General features: G+C 49.3%; 8 protein-coding genes across 8 annotated transcripts; 5 read left to right on the top strand and 3 right to left on the bottom strand.

Moving 5' to 3' along the window:
* Window positions 1-7: 7 nt before the first annotated feature.
* Window positions 8-1,488, bottom strand: fahA (fumarylacetoacetate hydrolase FahA). The gene has a single exon (XM_032041386.1). The coding sequence runs from the start codon at window positions 1,449-1,451 to the stop codon at window positions 72-74; it is 1,380 nt and encodes a 459-aa protein (XP_031901975.1). The 5' UTR covers window positions 1,452-1,488; the 3' UTR covers window positions 8-71.
* On the top strand, window positions 1,489-3,694 carry hmgA (putative homogentisate 1,2-dioxygenase (HmgA)). The gene is made up of 4 exons (XM_032041385.1): window positions 1,489-1,907; window positions 1,960-2,469; window positions 2,526-3,176; window positions 3,233-3,694. Exons 1-4 carry the CDS (start codon window positions 1,840-1,842, stop codon window positions 3,351-3,353), a joined length of 1,350 nt encoding a protein of 449 aa, XP_031901974.1. The 5' UTR covers window positions 1,489-1,839; the 3' UTR covers window positions 3,354-3,694.
* A 15-nt stretch (window positions 3,695-3,709) lies between these two features.
* On the bottom strand, window positions 3,710-4,670 carry hmgX. Its single transcript, XM_032041384.1, has one exon. It carries the CDS (start codon window positions 4,481-4,483, stop codon window positions 3,716-3,718), a length of 768 nt encoding a protein of 255 aa, XP_031901973.1. The 5' UTR covers window positions 4,484-4,670; the 3' UTR covers window positions 3,710-3,715.
* A 16-nt stretch (window positions 4,671-4,686) lies between these two features.
* BDW43DRAFT_271097 (4-hydroxyphenylpyruvate dioxygenase family protein) lies at window positions 4,687-6,376 on the top strand. The gene is made up of 3 exons (XM_032041383.1): window positions 4,687-5,765; window positions 5,826-5,885; window positions 5,943-6,376. Exons 1-3 carry the CDS (start codon window positions 5,122-5,124, stop codon window positions 6,322-6,324), a joined length of 1,086 nt encoding a protein of 361 aa, XP_031901972.1. The 5' UTR covers window positions 4,687-5,121; the 3' UTR covers window positions 6,325-6,376.
* Window positions 6,377-6,600: 224 nt separating this feature from the next.
* Window positions 6,601-9,156, bottom strand: BDW43DRAFT_40999 (uncharacterized protein). Its single transcript, XM_032050018.1, has 2 exons — window positions 7,597-9,156; window positions 6,601-7,541 (listed from the first exon to the last, which is right to left on the bottom strand). Exons 1-2 carry the CDS (start codon window positions 9,035-9,037, stop codon window positions 6,877-6,879), a joined length of 2,106 nt encoding a protein of 701 aa, XP_031901971.1. The 5' UTR covers window positions 9,038-9,156; the 3' UTR covers window positions 6,601-6,876.
* Window positions 9,157-10,702: 1,546 nt separating this feature from the next.
* On the top strand, window positions 10,703-12,682 carry BDW43DRAFT_318467 (cytochrome P450; the record flags this gene model as incomplete). The annotated part of the gene is made up of 2 exons (XM_032048705.1): window positions 10,703-11,265; window positions 11,354-12,682. Exons 1-2 carry the CDS (start codon window positions 11,071-11,073, stop codon window positions 12,680-12,682), a joined length of 1,524 nt encoding a protein of 507 aa, XP_031901970.1. The 5' UTR covers window positions 10,703-11,070.
* Window positions 12,683-13,351: 669 nt separating this feature from the next.
* On the top strand, window positions 13,352-15,328 carry BDW43DRAFT_309506 (transcription factor domain-containing protein; the record flags this gene model as incomplete). The annotated part of the gene is made up of 4 exons (XM_032046713.1): window positions 13,352-13,878; window positions 13,941-14,460; window positions 14,547-15,047; window positions 15,104-15,328. 4 exons carry the CDS (start codon window positions 13,352-13,354, stop codon window positions 15,326-15,328), a joined length of 1,773 nt encoding a protein of 590 aa, XP_031901969.1.
* A 1,196-nt stretch (window positions 15,329-16,524) lies between these two features.
* Window positions 16,525-17,446, top strand: BDW43DRAFT_309505 (opsin family protein; the record flags this gene model as incomplete). The annotated part of the gene is made up of 2 exons (XM_032046712.1): window positions 16,525-16,650; window positions 16,730-17,446. The coding sequence occupies 2 exons, from the start codon at window positions 16,525-16,527 to the stop codon at window positions 17,444-17,446; spliced, it is 843 nt and encodes a 280-aa protein (XP_031901968.1).
* Window positions 17,447-25,207: the final 7,761 nt, after the last annotated feature.

Genomic DNA, 25,207 nt, shown 5'->3' with positions numbered 1-25,207 from the left:
TTTTTTTGGGGGGGGAAGGAGTGTGATGATATAAACAGGTAAAATTAGTGCAACGGACTAGAGCTTAGAGCTTAGAAGTCCAGCTTGATGGCTGGGAGAATGGTTCCGGTGCAGTCTCCGAAGCCGACATAGTTTCCTTCTGTGCCGGCCTTTCCGCGCAGGACGATCGTGTCACCGTCTTCCAGGAACAGGCGGTCGGAGCCGTCGGCTAGCTTGAGCGGGTTCTTTCCATTCGTTTGCTCGAGGAGACTTCCCTCGGTGCCGGACTCGGTGCCGGAGATGGTTCCGCTTCCTAGCAGGTCGCCAGGGTTCATGTTGCAGCCTGTGATGGTATGGTGGGCCAACATCTGGGGGAACGAGTACAGGAGGTTCTTTGCGTTGGACTTCGACACGAGGGTTGGCTTTCCTCCTGCGTTGGTTATTTCCACTTCGAGGGGGATGTCGTAAACGTTGGCGGCACGCTTCTCACGCAGATATGGGAGCAGGGAATCCCGGTCGCCGGGCTCTAGACCTGTGGTGCGGAAGGGTTCCAATGCATCCAGCATGACTACCCACGGGGTGATTGTCGTGGCGAAGTTCTTTGCGTTGAATGGGCCCAGGGGAACGTATTCCCAGGCCTGGATATCACGAGCCGACCAGTCGTTCATGAGCACCACTCCGAAGATATGGTCTTCGGCTTCGTTGATGGATACAGGCTTGCCCAGATCGTTGGGCGTGCTGACGAACGCAGCCAGTTCGAGCTCAATATCCAGTTTCTTACATGGAGAGAAGGTGGGGAGCTTAGGTGTAGCGGCCGGGTTGGCCAAAATCTGGCCGTTCGGACGGTGGATAGGCGTGCCTGAAGTCACGACAGACGAGGCGCGACTGTGGTATGCGACGGGAAGGTGCTTGTAGTTGGGCTGCAGAGCATTGTCTGGGCCACGGAACAGAACCCCGACGTTGTACGCATGGTTCAGGCCGGCATAGAAATCCGTGTAGTCGCCAATCTGCATCGGTACATGGTTGGTCACCTCCGATAAGGGTAAGAGGGCCTCCTTCTGTAGGGAGGCATTATCCTTGAGCACTTGGGGGAATGGGGTGTCCGCGCGGAAAACACTCTGGATGTATTCGCGAACTTGGCGGTGCACAGGCCTACCTAGAGCTGCGAATGCGTTCAGGGTGGGCTGGTTGAAAACACTGAGATGTGGCTGGATGGCGGGGAGTTGCGCAAAACCCCCGGCTGAAGCAAAGGTGCTCAAGTCCAAGGCATAGTCGCCGATTGCGGTCGCTGCCACACGGGAGGTACCTTTCGCAGAGGAGATAATTCCAAACGGAATATTGGCCAATGAGAAAGGCGAGCTTTTGGGGATCTGCAGCCAGGAAGCCATTGTTGCGATTATAGGGTTAGTAGAGGAAGAAGAAGCGACGGTGAAGCTGGAATATGTGGCAGGAGAGTGTCCATGTGAAAGCATCTGCGAGTTGAAATGAGAACGATATTAAAAGCTAAGTCGCCATGACCTTTAGTCTGCCCCTCATCTCTCTCTCTCTTGACTGCGATATTTGATTTGATTTGATTCCGTTGGGAGGGAGCGGAATGGAACCGCTGTCCCGCTTATCCCCGGCTGTTTGGCCTTCACCTCCTTGCTTGCTCGCCAATTCCGCGGTTACAATTTTATACTTGTCGACTCATTCGTAACAGAGTTGCGCAATATTTTGAATTCCCGCGATCATGCCCGCTCCCCGGAGCGTGCGACCGCTGTTACTCTCATAAAACGGGCGGCAACACCGCCTAGTCCCAACTTCTATACGACTTCCAATATCTCCAAAGTCTTTGAAAGTAAGCAAAGTAGCATTGACATCATGCCAGCCACCAAATTCTCACACCCAGACCCTTACTCCTATCAGAATGGATTCGACTCTTATCATGAGTATGTACTTCCGACTGTGGAGTCTGTGGCAGCGGAATTAACTCTCTTCCAGGTCAGAAGCCATCGAAGGAGCCCTCCCCGTAGGCCAGAACTCTCCCCAGAAGGCTCCATACGGCCTCTATGCCGAAAAGCTGTCTGGCACGGCCTTCACGGCCCCTAGGCATGAAAACAAGCAAACTTGGGTATACAGGATCATCCCTGCAGCAGCCCATGCGAACTTCAAGGCCGAGGATGCCGACTCCTACCACACCCGCATGACTACCGAGACCACCAAACTGCATCACATCCCTAATCAGCTCCGATGGAACCCCTTTGATCTGGATGAGACCGTAGACTGGGTACATGGACTGCATCTTATTGCGGGGTCCGGAGATCCCACCTTGAAGCAAGGACTGGGAATCCTGATGTATGCGGCTGGAAAAGACATGGGCAAAGAGGCCTTTTATTCTGCGGATGGGGACTTTCTGGTTGTCCCACAGCATGGCGTGCTGGACATTCAGACCGAACTGGGAAGACTCATCGTCCGTCCAAATGAGATCTGTGTGATTCCCCGTGGTGTCAGGTGAGCCCCTCCTTCTCCGCCATAAGTTCTGCCCTAAACTGACCACTTCAATCAAGATATCGTGTGACTCTGCCGGCTGGACCGGTAAGAGGGTACATCTGTGAGCTCTACCAAGGCCACTACCAACTCCCGGAACTGGGCCCTATTGGCTCAAACGGTCTCGCCAACGCGCGGGACTTCCAAGCCCCTGTGGCTTCTTTTGATGACGAGGAGGGGCCATCCGAGTACCGTCTGTATAGCAAATTCAACAACACCCTTTTCTCCGCTCGCCAGGAGCACACTCCGTTCGATATCGTCGCCTGGCATGGCACCTATTACCCATACAAGTATGACCTTGGTCGCTTCAACACCATCGGCTCTATCTCCTTTGACCACCCCGATCCTTCCATCTTCACAGTCCTCACCGGCCCTTCGGACCATGTTGGTACCGCGATCGCCGACTTTGTTATTTTCCCACCGCGCTGGCTAGTAGCCGAGAACACTTTCCGTCCGCCATGGTACCACCGTAACACCATGTCCGAGTTCATGGGTCTGATCTGTGGTGGTTACGATGCGAAGACCGGCGGTGGCTTCCAGCCAGCCGGAGCTAGTCTGCATAACGTCATGAGCGCGCACGGCCCCGACTCGGATGCTTTCGAGGGAGCCAGCAACGCTGAGCTGAAGCCACAAAAGGTCGGCGACGGAAGCATGGCGTTCATGTTTGAAAGGTTCGTCTCTCTTTGAAAGCGTGCATCGAGTGCCACATACTAATGATCACATTTAGTTCTCTCATGGTAGGAGTATCTGAATGGGGACTGAAGACGTGCCAGAAGGTACAAGAGGAGTATAACGAGCATAGCTGGCGGCCCTTGAAGCGACACTTCAAGAACCCCAACAAGGCCTGATGATAAAAAATAATTATGTACCACATATTTGTAACCATTGATTGTCAACTTGGCAGAGATACCTGTTTTATCCAAGTGAAACATTGATTTGTATATTTTATTGAACACATAGCCACTCGTAAGAATGTCAAATGTCTAGCATTGAACCAACAAATCCAGCCTTTACTATATAACTAAGATAAAAAGAAAAGACCCTACCAAACGTCCACGGTTTCACATATATACACCACCTTCAACCCCCATAAGTATCCACTCCTCATCCCCAAAAACAGACACATTTTAACCAAAACAATCCGTTGATTTACATATATACATACATCACCCCTAGCCCCAAATCACCTCCCACCCCCCCAAAAAAAAAATCACATCGACCCCTCAACCTCCTTCCTCAACGCCTCCTTAACTATCGCCCCACACATCTTCGCATACGGATTCGTCTGCACAGCCAACTGCTGCGCAACCCTATTCCCAAACCTCCCCCCCATAAAGAAATCCCGACTCGCCATCTCCTCCACCTGATCTGCATCTAAAGACCTCCACCTCTCCGGCCCCTCAAATCCCCCCCTCTTCCCCTTCGCCAGCCTCAAAAGCAAATACCCCCGGTGCGTATGCGCATCCGCCAACAACCGCCCCTGAATCGGCGACACCGCATCCGCAGGACTCAGCGGCGTGGCTAGCCGGATGGCCTCGCCTAGATCGGACAGGAGGGCGGAGAAGATCGGGGTGTTTTGGGCGTTGAAGAGCGTGGCGTCATTCCCGTCTTTCTCTGTCTCTGACTGATTTTCGGCTTTGGTCAGGTTGTCGATGAGCATGCGGCGGGCTTGGGCTCTGTTCGCGTAGGCGGGTGGGTAGGTTGGGTTCTCTTGGATGAGGGTATCCAGGGCAGTTATGGCTGTTTGGATTGTGGAGGGGGTTGTGGTTTCGGAGGTCAAGGGGCGGATTATGGTCGTTGAGTGGGATTGGAGGGTGTCGTGGAGTTCGGGGGTGATGTCTAGGTGGGCTGGGAAGGGGGGGAGGTTTGGGTTGATTGTGACGCCGGAGGAAGGGGAGGATTCGGCGTCAAAGAGGGCTTGGAGGACGGCGGAGTCGTTGGTTGTTAGATTTGGTTTGGAGGGTGTTATTGAGGTCATTTTTTTTGGTGGTTGGTTTGTTCTGGTTTGTTTTGAGTGTGAGTTGAGGTATAGAATCTTTGAATGTATACTTGGTTTGGCTTTTCAACGGCAAGAGGAAGGGATGGGAGGAAGTCTGGAAGATAGATTGGGTCCGCGGCAGATGTCTCAGATCCTGTACTGTGGATATATTAATGGGTAATTACACAATGCGCATCTATGAAGAATAATCGATAAATGCGTGAATTAAAACGCGACAGATAAGATATACTTGGCGGATGTTTCACCGAGTCATCTGTACACCGGGTATTTCAATATACCCGGCCCCAGCCGGTCATCTCCATGAAACACCCGTGCACAGCCGATGCGAGCCCCGATTTGCCATCTTCTCAACGGCCCGGAGTAAAGAATGTTATCATCATCATGCATCGGTATTATAGGGGTAGTTTAATGAAAGGACTAGCAAGATATCCGGTCACCGAACCACGGCTGAAAGCAGGATTGTATTTAAATCGGTTATCGTTCGTCGTGGAATCATGATTGATATAAAGGCTCAGCGACTGGTCCAATCTACACCTTCCGCTCAGACTCAACCAAATCTTGTAGTCTTATAGATAAAAGACACACGAGTCAAAAAAAGAACTCGAACTCAAAAAGCCATGGCTCCCATTTCCACCAGCCCCCCTCCTACCGACCGGAACTCCCTCGCCAGCTACAAAGGCTACGACCATGTCCATTGGTACGTAGGCAACGCCAAACAAGCAGCCTCATACTACATCACCCGCATGGGCTTCAAGCGTGTAGCCTACCGCGGCCTCGAGACCAACCACCGACACATCTGCTCCCACGTCGTCCGCAACGGAGACATCACCTTCATCCTCACCTCGCCTCTGCGCTCCCTCGACCAGATCGACCGCTTCTCCCCCGAGGAACAGGAACAGCTGAAAGAAATCCACCACCACCTGGAACAGCATGGCGACGGCGTCAAGGACGTTGCCTTTGAGGTCGACTCCGTCGATGCCGTGTTCAACGCTGCCCTGAAGAACGGTGCAAAGGTCGTCTCGCACCCACAGACATTGAAGGATGAGCACGGAGACGTGCGCGTCGCTACCATCCAAACATACGGCCAGACCACACACACCCTCCTCGAGCGGAGCAACTACCGCGGTCCTTTCCTCCCGGGATACCGGCTCGAGACTGCCGAGGATCCTGTCTCGAAGTTCTTGCCCGGCGTGCACCTGAACCGGGTCGACCATTGTGTTGGCAACCAGGACTGGGATGAGATGGACAAGATCTGCGAATAGTAAGTCGATATTGGTATCTTGTCACGCCATTTGTTCAAGAGCTAAACCGTCCATTTTAGTTATGAAAAAGCCCTCGGCTTCCACCGGTTCTGGTCCGTGGACGACAAGCAGATCTGCACGTAAGTCCGCACACCTATATCAGGTTGTACGAACCCTAACTAACAACCCCCCCACAGCGAATTCTCCGCTCTAAAGAGTATAGTGATGGCCTCACCGAACGAAGTCGTCAAAATGCCCATCAACGAGCCAGCCAAGGGAAAGAAGCAGTCCCAGATCGAAGAATATGTCGATTTCTACAACGGTGCTGGCGTGCAGCACATTGCTCTCCTGACCGACGACATCATCCGGGACATCACGAACCTCAAAGCCCGCGGTGTGGAATTCATCAAAGTCCCTAGCACCTACTACGACGATGTGAAGATCCGTCTGAAGAAGGCCGGGTTGGTCCTGCAGGAGGACTTTGAGACGATCCAGAACTTGGATATCCTGATTGACTTTGACGAGAATGGATATCTCTTGCAGCTGTTCACTAAGGTATGTCCATCGGGGTTGCTTTGATTTGAGAATGATGGTGTGCTAACGGATGTAGCATTTGATGGATCGCCCGACGGTTTTCATTGAGATTATTCAGAGGCATAACTTCGAGGGTTTCGGCGCTGGAAACTTCAAGTCGTTGTTTGAGGCGATTGAGCGGGAGCAGGAGCTGCGGGGAAATCTAATTTAAGGCTCTCGGGGTGAATGATGTGAATGACCTATGCTTCTTGTGTTGTTGTTTCTTTAGATACCTATTTTACATCTTGTTCGACGAGTGTGTTGTTGGTTCTGTCCTGTTAGCGTCTTTGCTGGCTTTTATCCTCTGGAACGACTGTGATATTTTGACAGACTTTATTATATACATGCCATTTCTCCATATGCGGGTGCTTTGTTTGCTTGAGTTTGTGATATGTATACAAAGAGTTGAGGCACTCTAGAGTATGCTTGTATTTTGTTTCATTATTTTCATTTCGTTGGTTCTATCCCGACATGTTTACAAGCGTGGAAGGGTGATCACAGAACATAAGATCGATCCGACGCCTGCTGCACACATGGTAGTCCAGTCGATACTCGCCATCACTTCTTCTTCGAAGAAGATCCTCCCGGCGTTGAGCCCGGACGACGTTTGTACTTCCGTGGATCCTTCCGACTCATCAACACTTTGTTCCTCGTACCTTTCCCACCTTCCCAGAATCCACTTCCTGCTTTCCCTATCAGAACTGCACGGCATACCCCACAGTCTTCGGGTCGGTATATCTGCTCCCGGGAACAGAAACCGCAAATCATACGGTTTGCGTGTTCATTGGGGTGGTCGGACGCCGCATCATGACATTTGTCGCAAGGGAAGACCTTCGCGCAGCAGCTAAATCGAAACCAGCGATAGCTTTTACCATAGTGCATGCAACGACCGCGACGGGGGAGCTCCTGACCAGCAATGATTCCAAGCACTTCCTTTGGCTTCCTTCGTTGCGGTGCTTGATCACGAGAGGTATATGCGGCAGATCCTACTCTGAGGAATTTGACCTCAGGGACCTTGAACACCATCTTGCGATGACATTGGCGGCATGAGGCTGCAGCACTCTCGCCGCGGACTGCAACAATACCGGGTGCAGGGAAGGAAGTTGAGCATTCAGCGCATGTTGGAATAAAACTGCTAGGGAGAAGATCGGCGATGGTACAACCATCCAAGTCGAGATAACCGGCACGGCTCGAATGAGGATGTATCAATTGTCGACGGAAACCTGGGTAGAAGTGTTAGTTTAGCCGCCCACTTTATATATCGTTCGAGAGTCCTACCAAAACTCATAGTGTTGGCGCATTTCTTGCACAACTCAACTTTAGGGGACAAGGCCGATGCCTTGTCCTTAACCTGCGGGACGTTCTTAATGTCCATGTGTTCCTTACACCGATCACATTTTACCGTGATCGAGAGACCAACAAGCTCTAAGAGTTCGATTCCGTAGAGTTCCAAGAATGGGAAAGAAAGAGCGACCCCGCGCTCCACGGTGGGTTCCAGGAGGGTTGGCACTGCGGCTCCCCCGTCGTCTTCATCTTCATCTGTGAAGTCATCTTCGGACTCGGTTATATCTGTGCCTTCACTCTCGCTGTTGCGCTCACGCACTGTCCACTCCGGGGGCCGCGGAACGACAACAACATGGGGCTTGTCCTCTAGTGCCTGTCCTTCCACTGCCTTTGGATCTTCAGGAGCCCTGGAATCTGTAGGCGGCTCAGGCGACGCATCGAGAACGCTCTCCTGTGGAGTCTCTAGCTGGGTTTTGGCGAAATTATGCAGATTGGCTGTCAGGTAATTCACTTGCGACGTCAAGTTCAAATTAAGATTTCCTCCAACCCATTGTGCAAACCCCACCTCAACGGGCCGCGCGTCTGTACTATCCACACCTTGAAGCTCAATGGAACTCTGTTCTAGTGGGTATAGAGGAGGCACCGATAGTTTGACGGTCTTAACAGACCGTATCGAAATCGGTAGTCGATCGGGTCTAGGCGGTTGGATAGGAACAACAAACGAGAGCCCATCTTTTGATTTCTGAAACATAGGCAGCCTCCCCAGACGAGCTTCAATCTGCTTAGTCTCAACGGCTCTTCTTTTCTCGGCCTGCGCTTTCTCTTCCGCAGTGTAAACCCGAACCGGCACCTTAGGCGCAGATGACGGCTCTGGTTTCGAGACGTGCTTACTGGACGGCGTAGACACAGTCAAAGATTTCACTCCGTTCACAATTGGCTGACTCTCCAGCTTCTGCTTGCCACCAAAATTCGGCACAAACTTGAGAGTAGGGCCTCGTTCCGTAGTCGTCAGCAAACGCTCAAGGTGTCGGTCCAGTGTGTTCATCCATGTTAACAGGGTCCCCCGACCGCCACTCCTCAGCGTACTATCAACAATGTCGTCAAATCCCCTTGCAACATTATCCTGGAAGGCACTCTCCATTTCGGAATTGACCACTTTGAGAGTGGGTCTTTCACGGCCAGGATATGATGCTGGCACATGCAAAACACATTGTAATTTGTCCAAGTCGAACGGGAAGTCCGGGTCTGAAGGGGCCATTCCAAAAGTGAGTGTTGTGCCCGCATCATCTGTGCTCTCAGCTGGACGGAATCGTCGCCTCATCTGGTTCATCTGGAATTCGCGGGGGTTTGAGCTTTCAGCTTTCGAGAGGGGCCGTTGGCCGGCGGCTGAACTTGTGCTGGTCATTTTGCCGGCTGTGGATGAAGAGTCGTTCATTCAATGCTTACGTGACAGCCAAGATAGAAAGGGAAAGATACAATGCGGTACATCAAAACCACTACAAAACCCGGAAAAGGTTGTCTAGATAAATAGCACGACAACTAGACAACTGTTGAAAACGAAGCTGTATGGGCTTAGACATCTGACGTCGCCGCTGCAAGAAGTGGGTCTCAGGCACTAGTCCTAAAATAGAAAAGCCCCCCTTGCCCCCCACGATGACTCGTGGTGACTCCCAATGATTCAGGCCGAAATGACTCAAGTGTTTTACGATACGAGCCTTACGGCCAAAAACTGCTGTTCCTCACGCTCAGCCACATGGACACTGGGAATAGCTTCCTTTGGGTACATGCACCTCAGTCCCACGGAGATTGGATTTCAATCAAACTGCATTCAGAAATACCGTCCTTAGTCGATTCACCACGGTGACAGGTTTTGTTTGTATTCAATAAATTACCGCTGAACCTCGCTTTTTTATCTCTCACTCCTCTCTCTGTCATCCACGGTCCAAGGTCTACGGGCTAAGTTCCATGCCAATCTCCTTACCTCTTCATCTGTCTTCCTTTGTATCACTCCAAAATCTTGGAATATACTCAATCTTATATGACTTATATACCTGAACATCGGACCACCCTTCCGATCAGGCCATCCCTCAGCTACATTGTAAAATTTCCACACGTGTCAAGCCACCAGCATACGAAGAAGCTTGGTGGTCAGGTTAGCCATCGACTCTAGAACAGAATGCGTCGTTAGCATCCAGGTGGAGTGACGCCGTGCCACACTCAAATTTTAAATCACCCTACTGGGACATGTCTGACACATTTTTCCTCGTAGAGAACACCTAATCATGCCTTACATACTAACGGAGAAAGATTGAAGATAATGCCCCGTGTCGGGGAGAGGGACGGAGCCTGGAGAAAGGCAAATGACCTTGACACAATCTCATAATTGCCTGTGCAATACTTGGGCCCACGACTAGGAAATGATCAAGTCGCGGAGGTCAAGATTCGTGCACTTGATAAGCCCACTAGTTACAAGGTCTGCATTGTCAGTCATGGAGAGAGGTGATTATCACCGAGCGTGGGGAAAAGCTCGCATGAAACAGACGACAGGCTTTGTCGGATTTAAGCTCTTTTGGGGACAAGCAGAGCCACTTATGGTGCCGTTTCCCACCTGTAGGAAGAGTGTCGAAGGCTGTTGGTCGCTCTCTCTTGACCAAAGAGGGTCTCTTGAATGAAGTCGATCCTTTTAGCCCTCGCAGGATTAAGATCAGAAACAGTGGAAGACGTTCTTCCGCATAGCCCAGTCCCTCTCTCTCCATAAAGGAGAAGGGCAAGAGTTTCACCTCAGCCTCTATGTCTACTGTAAGCTTCATGGAGGGTTGCTTGTCAGCACCTTAAAAAAGCACATAGCTTGATAGTACACAGTCAACGCAAGGTCAACTCGGTACCTTGCAGGTTTCCACCCCCTGTGCCCTGACTATCGGACTGGGACAAAGGCAGTCCAGAACTAGAACTGAGTTAAAACAAATTTTCGGATCGAGCCACTTTCACACCCTATTATGTGCGTACTCACCGGGGTTCGGTTTCTTCGTTCACAAAAGCTGCAAGGGGCGGGGGTTTTTTTTTTTTTTTTTCCAATTAGGGCGTCTGGAGTGGTCCGATTCGGAAGCCAACTTACCGGCTAATGCTAAGTACTCCAGTATGGGGGCCAGCCTCTACACATGCGCATTGGCTGGATTGCATCTACTAACTGTAAACTGAAGGTACTTTGCGTCGCATGTCAAGGTGGTGTCAGCAGAATTGGGGTGGTTCCGATTGCTAAAGGGGCTGTGCTCCTGTTTAGTAATGGCTATCCTCATACTTACCGACCAGGGGTTCCAGAATAGGCGTACACATTTGCGTGAAACGGAAATGTAATCCAACTTCCTTATTTTTAGTCGATATCTTCTTGATCCTTGCGCTCCTTTTCTCTTCCTCTTCCTCTTCCTCCTTCCTCCTTCCTTGTCGTCGCGATCTACTCTCGTCGCAGGAATGGCCTCCTTCACTCTCGTCAGCGCCTACGCGGCCGCTGGCCTGCTGGCCATAATCGCCCTCAATGTCTTGCGCCAACTCCTCTTTCGTAGTAAGACTGATCCACCTCTTGTATTTCACTGGGTCCCATTCGTGGGTAGCGCCATTACCTATGGCATGGACCCTTACAAGTTCTTCTTTTCATGCAGACAAAAGGTGAGTCAGGTTTGCGTTGTTTTTTTTTTTTTTGCGTTCGTTTTACTGCTTTGTGTGAAGCCCGTTGCTAATGGATGCGAATCAACAGTATGGTGATATTTTCACCTTCGTGATGTTTGGCCGGAAGATGACGGTGTATCTGGGCATCAAAGGCAACGAATTCATTCTCAATGGCAAGCTGAAGGATGTCAATGCCGAGGAGATCTATAGCCCGCTCACCACACCAGTCTTTGGCTCCGACATTGTGTATGACTGTCCGAACTCGAAGCTTATGGAGCAGAAGAAATTCATCAAATTTGGGCTCACTCAGGCAGCTCTCGAGTCGCATGTCCCTCTAATCGAGAAAGAAGTGCTTGACTACCTCAAGACATCGCCCAACTTCAAAGGCACGTCTGGAAGAGTGGAAGTCACGGATGCCATGGCGGAAATTACCATTTTCACTGCCGGTCGCGCCCTGCAAGGCGAGGAGGTTCGCAAGAAGCTCACTGCTGAATTTGCGGATTTATACCACGACCTGGATAGGGGGTTCACCCCCATCAATTTCCTGCTTCCATGGGCACCGCTGCCACGTAACCGGAAGAGGGACGCAGCTCACGCGCGCATGAGGGAGATCTATATGGGCCTTATCAATGAGCGCCGCAAGAATCCAAACGGCGAGACTTCGGATATGATTTGGAACCTCATGCATAGTACCTACAAGAATGGACAGCCTGTGCCGGACAAGGAGATCGCCCACATCATGATCACTCTGCTAATGGCAGGCCAGCACTCTTCGTCATCCATCAGCTCCTGGATCATGCTGCGACTAGCCTCTGAGCCCGCGATGATGGAGGAGCTCTATCAGGAACAGATCACGAATCTCAGTCCGGATGGAAAGGCCCTTCCGCCACTGCAATACAGCGATCTGGATCATCTGCCACTTCACAATAACGTCATCAAGGAATCTCTGCGCTTGCACCTCTCTATTCACTCTATTATGCGCAAGGTCAAGAACCCAATGCCAGTTCCAGGCACGTCCATCGTTGTCCCCGAAGGCCACGTTCTACTAGCCTCCCCCGGTGTGACCGCTCTCAGTGACGAGTACTTCCCGAACGCAAATCGCTGGGATCCTCATCGCTGGGAGAACCGGGTCGAGAAAGAAGATGAGGATGACCTGGTCGACTACGGCTATGGCATCGTGTCCAAAGGAACATCCAGCCCTTATCTGCCCTTTGGCGCTGGCCGCCATCGCTGCATTGGTGAGAAGTTCGCGTACGTCAACCTGGGAGTGATTGTGGCCACCATCGTGCGCAACCTGAAGTTGTCCAATGTAGATGGCAGAAAGGGAGTTCCTGACACAGACTATTCGTCCATGTTTTCCGGTCCCATGAAGCCCGCCGTTATCGGTTGGGAGCGACGATTCCCGGAGAAATCATGAGTCCTAACCTAATTTTTCTTGTGAAATTCGTTTGATCAGAGCAGATTTCACTGTTCCATTTCGTCTTTGTATAACATGACCATCTTTATGCCAGCTATCTGGAACTAGCCGCTGTTGGTGCTTCGCATTCTGAAAAGGATATGTATGACGTTAGCATTAGATATTGAATAATAATAGTAATACGATGTCCACACCATGCTACTCAATACCCTCGAAGAACTATTAGCAAGAGCAGACAACATCCCAATAGACAAAGACTACAGAAGACCTCAGTCACGAGTCTAGTCAGAGGATTCTAATTTTGGACGACCAGACCCGCTCTGCCTGTGGAGTTACTAAAGATATCATAGTAGTATAGGAAGAACACGCATGAAGCATTGAATACAAGCTGTGAAACAGCCCCATTGCAGATCTATTGAAATAAAAGGCCGTCAGACGAAATAAGACACTATTCACCGGGAAGGACTTAGCGGCGAAACACGCATTTAACCCCGAGCGCTTATTAATGGTGGTAAGCATACTGACAAAGTGGCTGTCGCGGTGAGGATCATGCATGGGGAGGGAGCCCTTTTTCCGCTCTCTCATGCACTGTGCTCGCCCCCAACTTCCCATCAGCCCCTCGCGAGAGAAATAGAAAATCCGCAATTCTCCGGACTCTACTCCACCGTCATGGCACCCAATGCCGAAGCAAACCCGACGATTGCGGCACGCGGACGCCAGCGTGCTGCCTGTGATGAGTGCCGACGCCGCAAGTTGCGCTGCGATGGGCAGCAACCACAATGTAGTGTCTGTCAAGAGACGGGAGTTGTATGTGAGGTGACGCAGCGAGCTGTCCGAGGACCGAAGAAAGGTCACCTGAGGGCCCTGAAAAATCGACTCGTGCACCTAGAGGCTATGTTGGAGAGCCGTGTCCCGGCCCAGCAGCGACAACAGGAGCTCCTCGATAATACCCGATGCAGCAACGAGCCAACGCTCTCCGCATCACCCGTAGAAGTGGCTGGCACCGCTGCGGTTGATCCTACAGGGCCATGGCTGCCAGATACGAGAGCGTCCTCCGCGTCGGAGAGTGCGGCGTTCTTACCTAGTGGCGTCCTGCCTGACTTACTAGCTTCGTTGTCCCATGAAGTACCGTGTTCCTCAACGCTGCCCGTACCTAACACCTGTACTCCTCCCACGGATGTCTTACAGGCCGAACTGTAACCAAAGACCTACCTTTGTGAGAGAAGATAGTACACTACGGCTAATACCTTTCTACCAGAGACCAGCTCTATTTAGATCGCGTGCACCAGTCAATACCTATTCTTCATCAGCGGCGGTACTTGTCATGGTCCAAATCCAGTACCAAGACGATGCCGCGTAGATGCTTGCAGTATGCCATGTGGACTCTGGCCTCGCTGTTGTCGGCCCAGTTCCGCGACATGATAGAGCCATTCTACAGGGAGACCAAGCAGATGCTAGAAAATCTTAGTGCCGAGGGCGATGATCACAGCAGTGTCGGCGTAGAACTCGCTCAGGCGTGGGTGCTTCTCGTGGTATTTGAGTCGATGCGAAGCTATCATCGACAGGCATGGATGAGCGCCGGTCGGGCATTCCGCCTGGTGCAGGCCATGCACTATCATGAAATTGACAGTCCTAATGACAAACATGACACGTCTTCCTCGAAACGTGGAGACTTCATTGAGGTCGAGGAACGTCGCCGGGTGTTCTGGATGGCCTACTTTCTTGATCATATCATTAGCATACGCGATGACTGGCCCATCACGCTGAATGAACATGTGGTAAGGAACGCAATGCAACATATTCAGCACAAGAGCTAGTGCAAATTACAGTCTGACTGATGACCATATTTGACGACGACTCATAGATATGCACCCGGCTTCCAGCTTCAGATACCGGGTTCCAGAGCGGGCACCATGAGCTAGGACCCTTCCTATCCGAAGCCATGACTGAGCCTACTCTCAAAGTACGGTCTTCATTCAACGAGTGTCTCATCCTGGCCACTATTTGTGGGCGTAGCCTGCTTCAGAGCCAACGGTACCACATATCCAAGGCGTACGGAGACATGGTATTAGGCTGGACAGAGCAGCGTCGGTGGCTGGATAGCCTCCTGACATCCAGGCTCCAGGCCATATTGCAATGCTATCCATCACCGACTGAAGCATATGACCCTCTGCTACTATTTGCCAGCATCCTTGGCCAAGCTACAGTTGTCTACTTCTGCAAAGCCATGGCCGGGTCAGTGGCAACGCCCGTCGACCCACTGCTGGGAAACAGCGAATTGTCCAACTATCAAAATCGCGCCTTGGAAGCTTCTGCGACTCTCATCCATCTCGCCACGACGCTGCGCGAGCTACCCTTCTCTAAGGTAAGCCATATAAATGTTTCCATCAAGCCTTGACCAGCTAACACCATTTCGTTTAGATCCATCCGTTAATGCCTATGCCCCTATTTATTTGCGCCGAGTTTCTCTACGACAATATCCATAATGGTGAATCTTTTAGACTGCATCTCCAGGAGCTATTTCACATCTTCCGCGAGCTGAAGAACATCAATAATCACCAACAAAGCTACTTGGATCTACTACCGCAGTCGTGTATATCCAAAACCAACGAACTATTTAAATATACTATCAATGGAGCAATCTAAAGTAATGAATAATAATATTCGGGAATTAGCCAGCCCGATCTTTCATCAGAGTGGACTGCTCTTTTGGTGTATACCACTCGCCCGGCTTCATGATCATGATGTAGTTGATTAATAGATAAAGGAGCACCAGCATGGATGGACAAACTGATCAGCATAAAACTATGGTATAAACCTGCTTATATAGTCAGAAGACTCAAAAGCTACTATAGTTTAGCACAAGGGCCTTACCGAGCTACCATCATGATTAACGCTATCTCGAAGCCTACCACTCAACTATAGAAACAAAATACGAGCTTTCTCTTCGCGGTCTAGTTAAACATCAAACGCTAGGAATATCTGAAATGCAGTAATCCTATGCTTTCTTGATACACTCAGGCTCATTCTCAAGCGCTCTAAAATCCACCTTGCCTAGGGCTCAGACGAGTCATATGATCACCACCTCCCGGTACTTCACTCACGTAGCACGTTCCGGAGGGTTCCAGGAGCTCTCGGTACAATTGACTAGTCTCAAGTGTTAGACTATCTGCATAGCTGTCTATCTAGTCTTAGGACACATTCTGCAAGAAGAGAAATTGTCAATCTGATGCTATTTAAATTGACGCTCTGCAATCAGCCTCGGAGAAACAGTCGGAGAAATAGATGAGAGAACAGGCGGTTTCTACCACAAATTATTTAATTATCCGGGCAGGCATCTGGGGATCCGAAATGAAACAATTAGTTATTTTTCTAGAAAGCTAAGCTGAGTTTTTGGTTTCGAGGGCGAATTAGAAGTCTAGGATGGTATTGTTTTGTAATCTCGACGGGGAAGACAGGAAGTATGGATATCAAGTTTGCCTTCATGTGTCCAGTATTTGCTGCACTAATCTACCATTTTGCCGGCTACTGAGAGTCACTTGTGTTCACAGTGTGATTGTTTCTAGTGGTGCTCTTCTAAAATATGGGTATCGGTGCTCGGCCTTCATGAATGCGAGGTATCTTGTCACTGCAGCGTGCCCCCTTTCGTCTTATCTCCGGGCTGTGTTGTTTGTTGGGCTATATCTATAAGAGGGAGTTCTCTTCTATCAGCTTTAGGGATCGAACTGTCTTTCCACATATATATAATTTTGGGAAGGACCTATTGGTATATTCGCAGAACACACTCTTAGTCCAAGTGGCCGGTATCTCGAGGGAAGCAAGTTGATTTTGAAAATTTCACGATGAGTCTTTTTGAGCGAGGAAACAATGCTCTCAATGTCAATCCTGTGACCGGGGTTGATGGATCGTTGTCTGTGCATGGATCTGACTGGTTCTGGGCTGTCACGGCCATCTATGTTTTGTCCTTCGTGAGCTTCCTTTTGAATACAATCCCTGATTCTCAACTACTTACGTCATGCTGGTCTTCTAACACATGGGGGTCTACAGATTGGCCTTCTGGTGCTCTCCTTCGCGGCAAAAGAAAGTGAGAGGGTCTTCCACTACCTCTTTACCTTCGCCCTCATGGTTGGCGCCATCACCTATTACGCCCAGGCTTCTGATCTTGGTTGGAGTGCTGTTGAGCAGGTCAATAGTCTCAGCAAAGGAGTTGTCCGCCAGATGTTCTACGCCAAGTATATCAACTGGGCTGTCTCCTTCCCTTCGCTCGTCTTGGGACTCGGTCTATTGTCTGGCGTTTCCTGGACCACTATCGTCTGCAACATCGCCCTCGCGTGGTACTGGGTCATCAGCTATCTCATAGCCGCTTACACCACTTCGAACTACAAGTGGGGGTTCTTCGCCTTTGGCACGTTCGCGTGGCTCATTCTTGCTATGAGCACTCTCAACGAGAGCCGCAAAGCCGCAGCCCTGCTTGATGTAGAGCGCGACTATATCATCCTTGCTGGGTGGTTGAATATCCTGTGGGTGCTTTACCCCGTTGCCTTTGGCCTGACCGACGGCGGTAACCGGATCAGCGTCACAGCTTCTGGTATATTCTTCGGTGTTCTCGACGTGCTTATGGTGCCAGTTATGAGCCTCGCTGTCTTGTTCTTCGCCCGCAACTGGGATTACCGCAAGCTGGACATCGCCTTCAGCGACAGCCGTCCCAGCCGAGAGAGCGAAGCCGCGATGAAGGCGCCCGTTAGTGTCACTTTGGATTCCTAGATATCCTCAAAGAGGCTGTACCATCGAATACTTGAGCTTTTGCCTTGCATGTAAGGGCCACTGAGCACTTCCTGCATCTTTTCTTTGGCCGTACTTGTTGTTGAGAAGGTATCCCTGATGTAGTGCCTCAGGCTTTTATTCACCATCAGTCACCTGATCTTAAATAGCTTCGCCTTCTGTTTCTTTCTCTAGACAGATTAATTCGCGTTTCCACATCTTTCCTTCAATCAGGCCGTTGGATTATGTACCTATACAGAGGAATGCCAGTTAGACACCCGAAGTTTAAACCAATCAATTTCGACCGTCCGCAAGAGCCTACCCCAATCAAAACAACATTGTAGTATGTGATTAGGCGGAGTTCCCGCTATAACTGAATTAAAGTTGAGACCTACCTTCAAAGGCCTAGGCATCAAGGTAGGGACAGTCATACAGCGCTGGGGTTACAAGTGGTCAAGCTGTCATCGGGTAAATGGCAAGTGGCGTAAGCCATCAAGTTGAGGCTGAGCGCTTGCCAACTCAGCATCGGAGATTGATTTATGTGTCAAAATAAGAATAATAGTGAGCGTGTGATCAAGAAAATTACGGGCCGTTGGGTGAGATTCAGGGGGAAGGGGGGAGGGAAAAAGCAAAACGTCTGCGCGTGCAAGCATCCGGAATAATCATGGCACACCATCAGTCAAGGCAATGTGCTGATCGACAAGGACCAGGTCTAGAATACAGAGTACAGAAGAGATGCACCATAGACGGAGTGTCATCTATTCTGGGGTGAGGTTCGTGGCACCGTGGTGGAGTGATCTGACCTTCGAATACGATTCTAGGTCGACTGATAACGTCAAGCGTCTCGTTCGCCAGGTGGGGTCGGGGTCTGTGGAGGTCGTCAGCCATGCCTACTGTAAGGCGCTCCATGTAAGGTTGAAACCTGGCGAGGGTGGTAAGCTGGTGAGGTACTTGCCTACCGTCGACTGCATCAATCGGCGCCAAATCCGTTAAGCAGAAACGCGAGGAGATTCCCCAAGAGACACGGATGACTTGTCAGTGGGTTAAGCCCGGATTCTGGGGCAGGGGAAGAATTCGTAGTGTGATGAAATTGCCAGCTCATAGACCTGGTGACCTTAAGATCGGCAGTGCTCAGGTCCTGCCCAATGATATTGAACGAACAACGCAAGCGACAAGGCCAGTTCCCAGATCTGCATCTGCTGGATGAGTGAAAAAGAAAATGAAAAATAGGCGAACCGGTCTGGATGACGACGGCAAGAGACTGGGATTGAAGTGATGAGCACTTGACAAGGTCGGTACTTTTTGTTTGTTCAGTAATGAAATGGAATTCAAGACATGAAGTACAGTTGGACTGAAAGTACTAAGATGTGCCCCCACGTGATCCCCCATGACCACCATGGCGGCATTAAATCCGAGTTCTTCTATAATTGGATCAATTCATGTCAGATGCAATGCAGATTTTTCGTTGTCACTGGCATGGTTCTAGATGTTTACGATCGGCGCCTGATGATATCATCGGCAGGGTCGATAATCAGGTATCAAGAGCCCTTGAGGTTCTCTGTTTCTTTCTTTTCACGCCTGGTTCCTGTACGACTAAACGCTACACAGCGAGTTGTACAATACATCCAGTAAGCTTATCTTGCTATGATTGATTCGAATGAATACCCCAACATCCTGGATGGACTCCATTCTACAGCATGAGTTGCACAAGATCCAACGAGTGTTCCTCGACGCCAATAGATGTCGACCACAAAACCGGATATTTTCTTCCTGGATCGAGACCAAGCATTCTACACCTTTCGACCGATGTGGGTGGCTCAAACAACTCGTGGACGTCTAGTTGGGGAGTTTTTAAGGATTCTTCCACCCCTCCCAACGAGGGTCGTTCAACCTTATAATATCCATTAAAGTGTATTTGACGGTTGGACTTCTGTACACGCAGGGTAAGATCAGGATTTTTGACTGATAACGATATGCATCTCACCATGACATGCAGCTGGCTATCGGCAGCTCCGGGCTGCACCTGCAGTGGAATTCTGGTTGAGAATTCCCAAAGCGCCGTGGCCCATGTCGTGGGAGAAATAACTGAACCCATTATACGGGTACGTCAGCGTTACTTTCTTTTGCCGCCAAAAAACACGATGATTTTATAGTTGAGTCGAGGTAGAGATAAAGTACTCGCAAGTATACTCGTAAAGCAGAAGTACCCCCCGTATGTAATCCCAAGTTCTGATACGACTCCAAACCGGAACGATGATACGCATCTAGAATTACGCCGATCTAGATCCTTCACTTTAATAGACTTCCCGACACCACTCCAATGCTGCTAAAGTTTCCGCCAGAGCAATCGATACTAAAACCGCCACAAACCTACCATCAAGCCCCCATTGATAAACAAGAATTTACTCGATGATTCAACCCTTGATCCTGGTGTGTCTCGAAAACGGGAAAGATGGAGGGCAGTGGAAAGGCGTTTCCACCCCTTCCAGCTTCATCTCCAACTATTTCCCCCCGCCAGAGTTGGACCCACCGGAACTCCCGCAACCCCTCACAAACAAAATGCTCCGCTGAGACTTAATATTTCTAAATTCTAAGACCTTTTATTTTTCAACTCGGGCGGTTCGCTGTTCCATCACAACGAGTCAGAGGTCGAATAGGCCCGGAATGCAACCTCGCTCCACTACACGAAAATAATCAGGAACCTCTTCCTCCCTTCTCCCATCCCAATGTAGGCGTTTTAGGTTCATGCTCGAAATTTCAATTTTTTGCAGTGTCCCCAATTTTTGGTGTTACCGCAAATGTCGGCTTTTGGTTATACATACCCTAACGGGGCACCCTCCCCCAGTTCCGAGTCAATGGGCTGATACCCCAGAAAAACCCCAGTTCCGCAACGTAACGAGCAGTTGCCAGAACTCTATCGATAACACAGGCCAGCAGAGAGGTCAAGCATCGACTGCCCTAAATAGAGGCCATATATACCTAATTTTCGAGCTCGTAATAACTGGATTCTGGTACCTTACGGGGCAGAAACTGGGAATGACGCTATCCCTGAGACGTTGAGTAGATTCGCACCATTGTCGGAAGTTCAGATCAGGATACTTCTGGCTTCGGCACTAGAAGGGGACACGAGGATATGGCTCCGTTCCCATTGGAGCACAAGGCAGATCGAAGTTCCGTCTATCGTTAAGGCTGTTTCGGCTTCATGTGGTAGCTGGGTGAGCTATCCGCTTTATACCGACAAAGGGGTTGTCCGGGGTGTTTTCGAGATCGGTATAAGCTTTTCCTTGTTGAGCCAGCGTAGTCTAGGCTCGCGATGACGTACTTCTTGTGTGGGCTTGTTCTCGATATACCAAAAGATATTGTGAGTCCTAAGTGTCTGTCTAACAGCAATGGATTTGCCTATCTGGGAGAGCTTCGATTGTATGGTTAGTGAGAAATACCCAAATCATCCTATGGATTTAAGGAGCAATCAAAAGGCAATGAATGGGAACCGCACAACGCAATTAAATGCATCTAGATGCTAGAATCGATAGAAAGATTCGACCATTTCCGAGTAAGCAACCTTCACACCTGCTGTACTACCTGATACAGGCTTGCAGGGTACTTACTGACTTAGGTTACACACGGATCCCCTTCATTCAAGCATAACGCCTATCGCAGCAATGGCATTCAATCTTCCCTGCCCTTTTAATTTCTGCATAATCACATCTTTGACACTTGTTCGAATTGTAAATAGTCAATCTCTACTATAATGCATTGATACGAGTCTCGTTGCATACATGGTCTCTCTACAGAAAAACTACTTTTCAGGGACGTATAGCGGTCTTGCGCAGAGGTACAGAGAAAATAAACCAGCTAAAGCAAGCCAACAACAGTCGTTGGATCTTCTTTCTAGAAACAGTAGTCATATCGCTTAGCTCTTATGGCCTAGTACTAGTAATATACAAACAGAGACCAATACAATATCATCATTTAGTGGGATGATGCTTGTAACGTGCTACGTCCATTCGAACATCGAAGACAAGGCCATGCTACCTTGCCGCACATATCATAAGGACTCTATTGCATGTACCCTATTTTTTCGTCTGACTTATCTTTTAGGGCAGCGAGATCTCATGAGAATCATGTGATGCGAATGAATCTATGTAGGGCAGTTAAGTGTTATCCACCTCCAAAGCTACATTATATTGAAAAGGGTGATTGTATCAGACGCATGTAATCAAATTACCGCAGGCCTGCTTTTATTGCGCGATACACAAACGAATTTTGGATCCGGGTTTCCCAATTGTATACCCTACAGGATTAGAACTTAGGGAAATACAAAAAGCATCAGCTGACCTCGATTGCCTCCAATGATTAACTAGCTCAAAAAGGAGAGGTGCGGTGACAATCAACCATTAATCCCAATCCTATAGCTCAATACACACAAAGCAGGATAGGTCTCATCCCCAAAAGCAACCAACAAAACGCACAGAAAAAGAAAAAAAGAACATAGGACAAGTTTCTCCGTGATTACTCCGCTCCCAGAACCAAACCTCACATCCCAAGAACAGTACAGCTAATCCACCAATAACAGTCGCGCCCAGTCAAGGTAAACCCCCGAAAAACGGTAAAGCTACAACCCTGTGCTCCGAATAATATCCCCGAATGCTCCAAAATACGGACGCTCAGCAGGCAATTGAATTCTACCTGGAAGCTTGCGCGTTTTCCATGGCAAGTCTAGCAGCGTTCCATACATACACAGAGGATGGTGTTGAAATCCGTCCGTGTCGGACGGAGCAAAGTCCTCCGAGTGATCTTTGTAATTAGTAACTAGTCCGCAGGCCGCGGCCACCATTCGATTTTCGAGCGCCTACTTGGTTGATATACTCCGCTTCTGCGGAGTAGCCGGGTAACTAGAATAAAGCAGTAGGAGAGTGATGGTGGCCATCAGAATACAATCACCTGTTGTTGCAGTTAAAATTTTTTTTTTGGCGGAGCAAACTCGGTGATCTCTCTGATTTGCGGTGTCTTCCGCTATACCAATTGTCCTTTATGGCAATCGAAAAGCGCAAGCAAGAGGGAGAAAAGCAATTATCAGATAAAAGATAAATAAAATAAAAAAGACACAAAGCGATATGCATCCATATGCATGCCCTAAGGTACCTTACCCTACAGAGCCATGATCACGAGCCGCCTCAACACCAATAACACTGTTCATCATCTCGCTAGCGCCAATTCACTACACAGAGATACTACCTAGTAAAGTATCCCCCACGAGAACCACGGAGCCGATGACAAAAGCAAAACCATAGAGCAAAAAAAATAATAATATAAAATAAAATAAATTACAATTATACTAATAGTCTTGATCAAATTCAATTGGGCATCGGTCCTGACCTGTTTCTCGGGCACCTATAGGTTGCTCTTCACGCAGGAAGTCATGAGTTACCCTTGAAATCCTTATACTCTGTTGAGAAGTGGATTTTATTACCAATTACACAGGTGCACCCAGAACCCGCGAGAACCGCCGTCTAATGTATGTAATAATGCATGTTTTACCAGGTGAAATTTTTTTTCTCCGGTAATGGGTATAATACCATACTACGCCTAGATAGTACTAGCGTATAGATATTTCCATCCCACACCCATGTATTCCCTTTTCTAGAACTTTTCTCGAAGCCACGAGCTAGAAACCTTGTTTGTCTACCGTAAAGGACGTACGGTTGTGGCATGTGATCAACCAAGGGTGGCCTTCACGCCGCCGTCGCAATCTATTACTGTATATTGGCATTGGCCCTGGCCCTGTTCGGGGTCCTGGCCCTTCGGGAATATACTCTTATATGGGAAGGAAGCGCGGGGCTGGAGATAGCATTTAAGTGTGTTATGGCGCTAATTAAGAAGACGGCATTATATGGGTAAGTGGGTTTTGCATGTATTGCATGGGTTAGTTGCACGGAGGACCGTGTATAGTACAATTTAGTTCGGTAGATTTAATATTGAAAAATGGGGTAGGATATTTTGTTTCACCCGGTTTGTCTCTTTTTTAATTTGCACTTTGTATCTTCATTCTCCACATTGAAAATTCTTGTTGGCGATGCTGTCATCGGGATATGTGTCTGTTCTGATTTAATCGCCTCACACCGCCCTGTCGCTCATATCTCCCAACACTGTTTCTCACCGTACGAGTCTCCATAGCTAATACTATCGCTTTCAACAATGTCATATGGCTAGTTGGAGCCGACCGTTGTTCGGTGCTGCCCAAGGCTCGGCTTCATCCCGAATTGTCGAGATGGTCTAAAGATAGTGTGAAACACAGACCGAGAGGCAACAAAACTTCCCCCCCAATCAAGAAAATAGAAATAACAATAAATGAATATAATACTAGGCCACGGTATCGCCTTTGAGTTGTGCTGTGGCTATAGATACCACCCAGAGTCTGTCCAATAGAGAAAACAATTGCAGTCGTTGGATAGATGGTCTAGATCTCGACAGACCAGGGTCATGAGACTCATTTCAAATCGAATGCTGCTTCGTCGTCTTGAATTTTCCACGTGGTATTATACATACGACGTAAGACATCTCACGAAATCTCGGAGTCCATGTTAATGGTTAGCTGACGAAGGAGGATCATCGGGATCCGGAGGACAGTCTTCCAGCACATCCCGAGTTCGCATCGGCATGCCGAACTGGGGATGCAATGTTGACCGGGCCACATTCGACCTTATCAGGTTACTATATGCAGAACCACACGGTAAAGCTTAGGTGGTTTGGAGCCATAATCTCACAGACAGGTTCAGTTCCCATTCTAAACTGCATCCGGTGAAGTGTCTCTACCGTCATGGCCACATACTGTAGTGTAAATCCAGTCAATTCTCCACACATCAACCCTAATCTGATACATTGAAATCAAGGCAGAGAAAGGGACGGAGTCAAGTTGAGTTGAGCTAAACCCACCCCCCATTTTCATCTTTTCACCAAAACAGGCCCAGAGTACCAGATACCCGTCACCCCCATACACGGTCATTGTATAACACCAGTACCGGTGAACAACTAGAATGGACAACTCCACTCCACGAATCAGCCATCTGCCGGACCTTCAATCGACCCACCAAATGACCCGCAACCACGCATCTTTAGAATTTAGAGAAAGGTGACTCAGGCAGCAACAAGGACATAAAACGGAAAATAAAATAAACAAAATAAGAAAAGGAGGGTCCACACAAGTCATCCTTTTCCCACATGATCACGCGGTAAACCATTTCAGGCAAGGCTTCCCCAAACCGAGCCCCCAATTGACTCCACCGTCCGGGTCTGGTCGTTGCGTACCAGCCACAGCTGGGCTGCCATCTTTTGCTCCACGTTCGTCTCGGGCACGGCCGGATGTCAAATTTTCGACCTTTGCTTGCCCTGATTCGGTAGGCGTCGGGAAATTCAGGAATGGGCGCGTTTCGCTTGTGGGGAGGCTCTGCAGTAGGCCATGGGTCCTACGGTCTGGATTTTGCACCTTAGTTGGATGTACATACATACTATGTTATGCTGTTTCTTGCACATGACTAGTTAGTCTAGTATTACAGGCTACTACTCACACCGTAGTTGTCTTAGGGCACTTTGATTGTACTGGAAGTGGGTTTGAGCCCCATTGCTGTATTGCAGTTTGGCTTTTGTTTTACAATGCAACATGTGCAGGTTGGTTACATCATACCGCTGGCGGAGCACTGCGCACCGAAATCAATGTCAATAACATTAACAATCCGATTGATATGATATTCTGCCACGTCAGAT

This window comes from Aspergillus alliaceus, assembly GCF_009176365.1.
Source record: "Aspergillus alliaceus strain CBS 536.65 unplaced genomic scaffold BDW43scaffold_13, whole genome shotgun sequence".
NCBI lineage: Eukaryota > Fungi > Ascomycota > Eurotiomycetes > Eurotiales > Aspergillaceae > Aspergillus > Aspergillus alliaceus.
The sequence above is the reverse complement of the archived record's forward strand: the minus strand, read 5'-3'. Positions and strand labels throughout refer to the sequence as shown.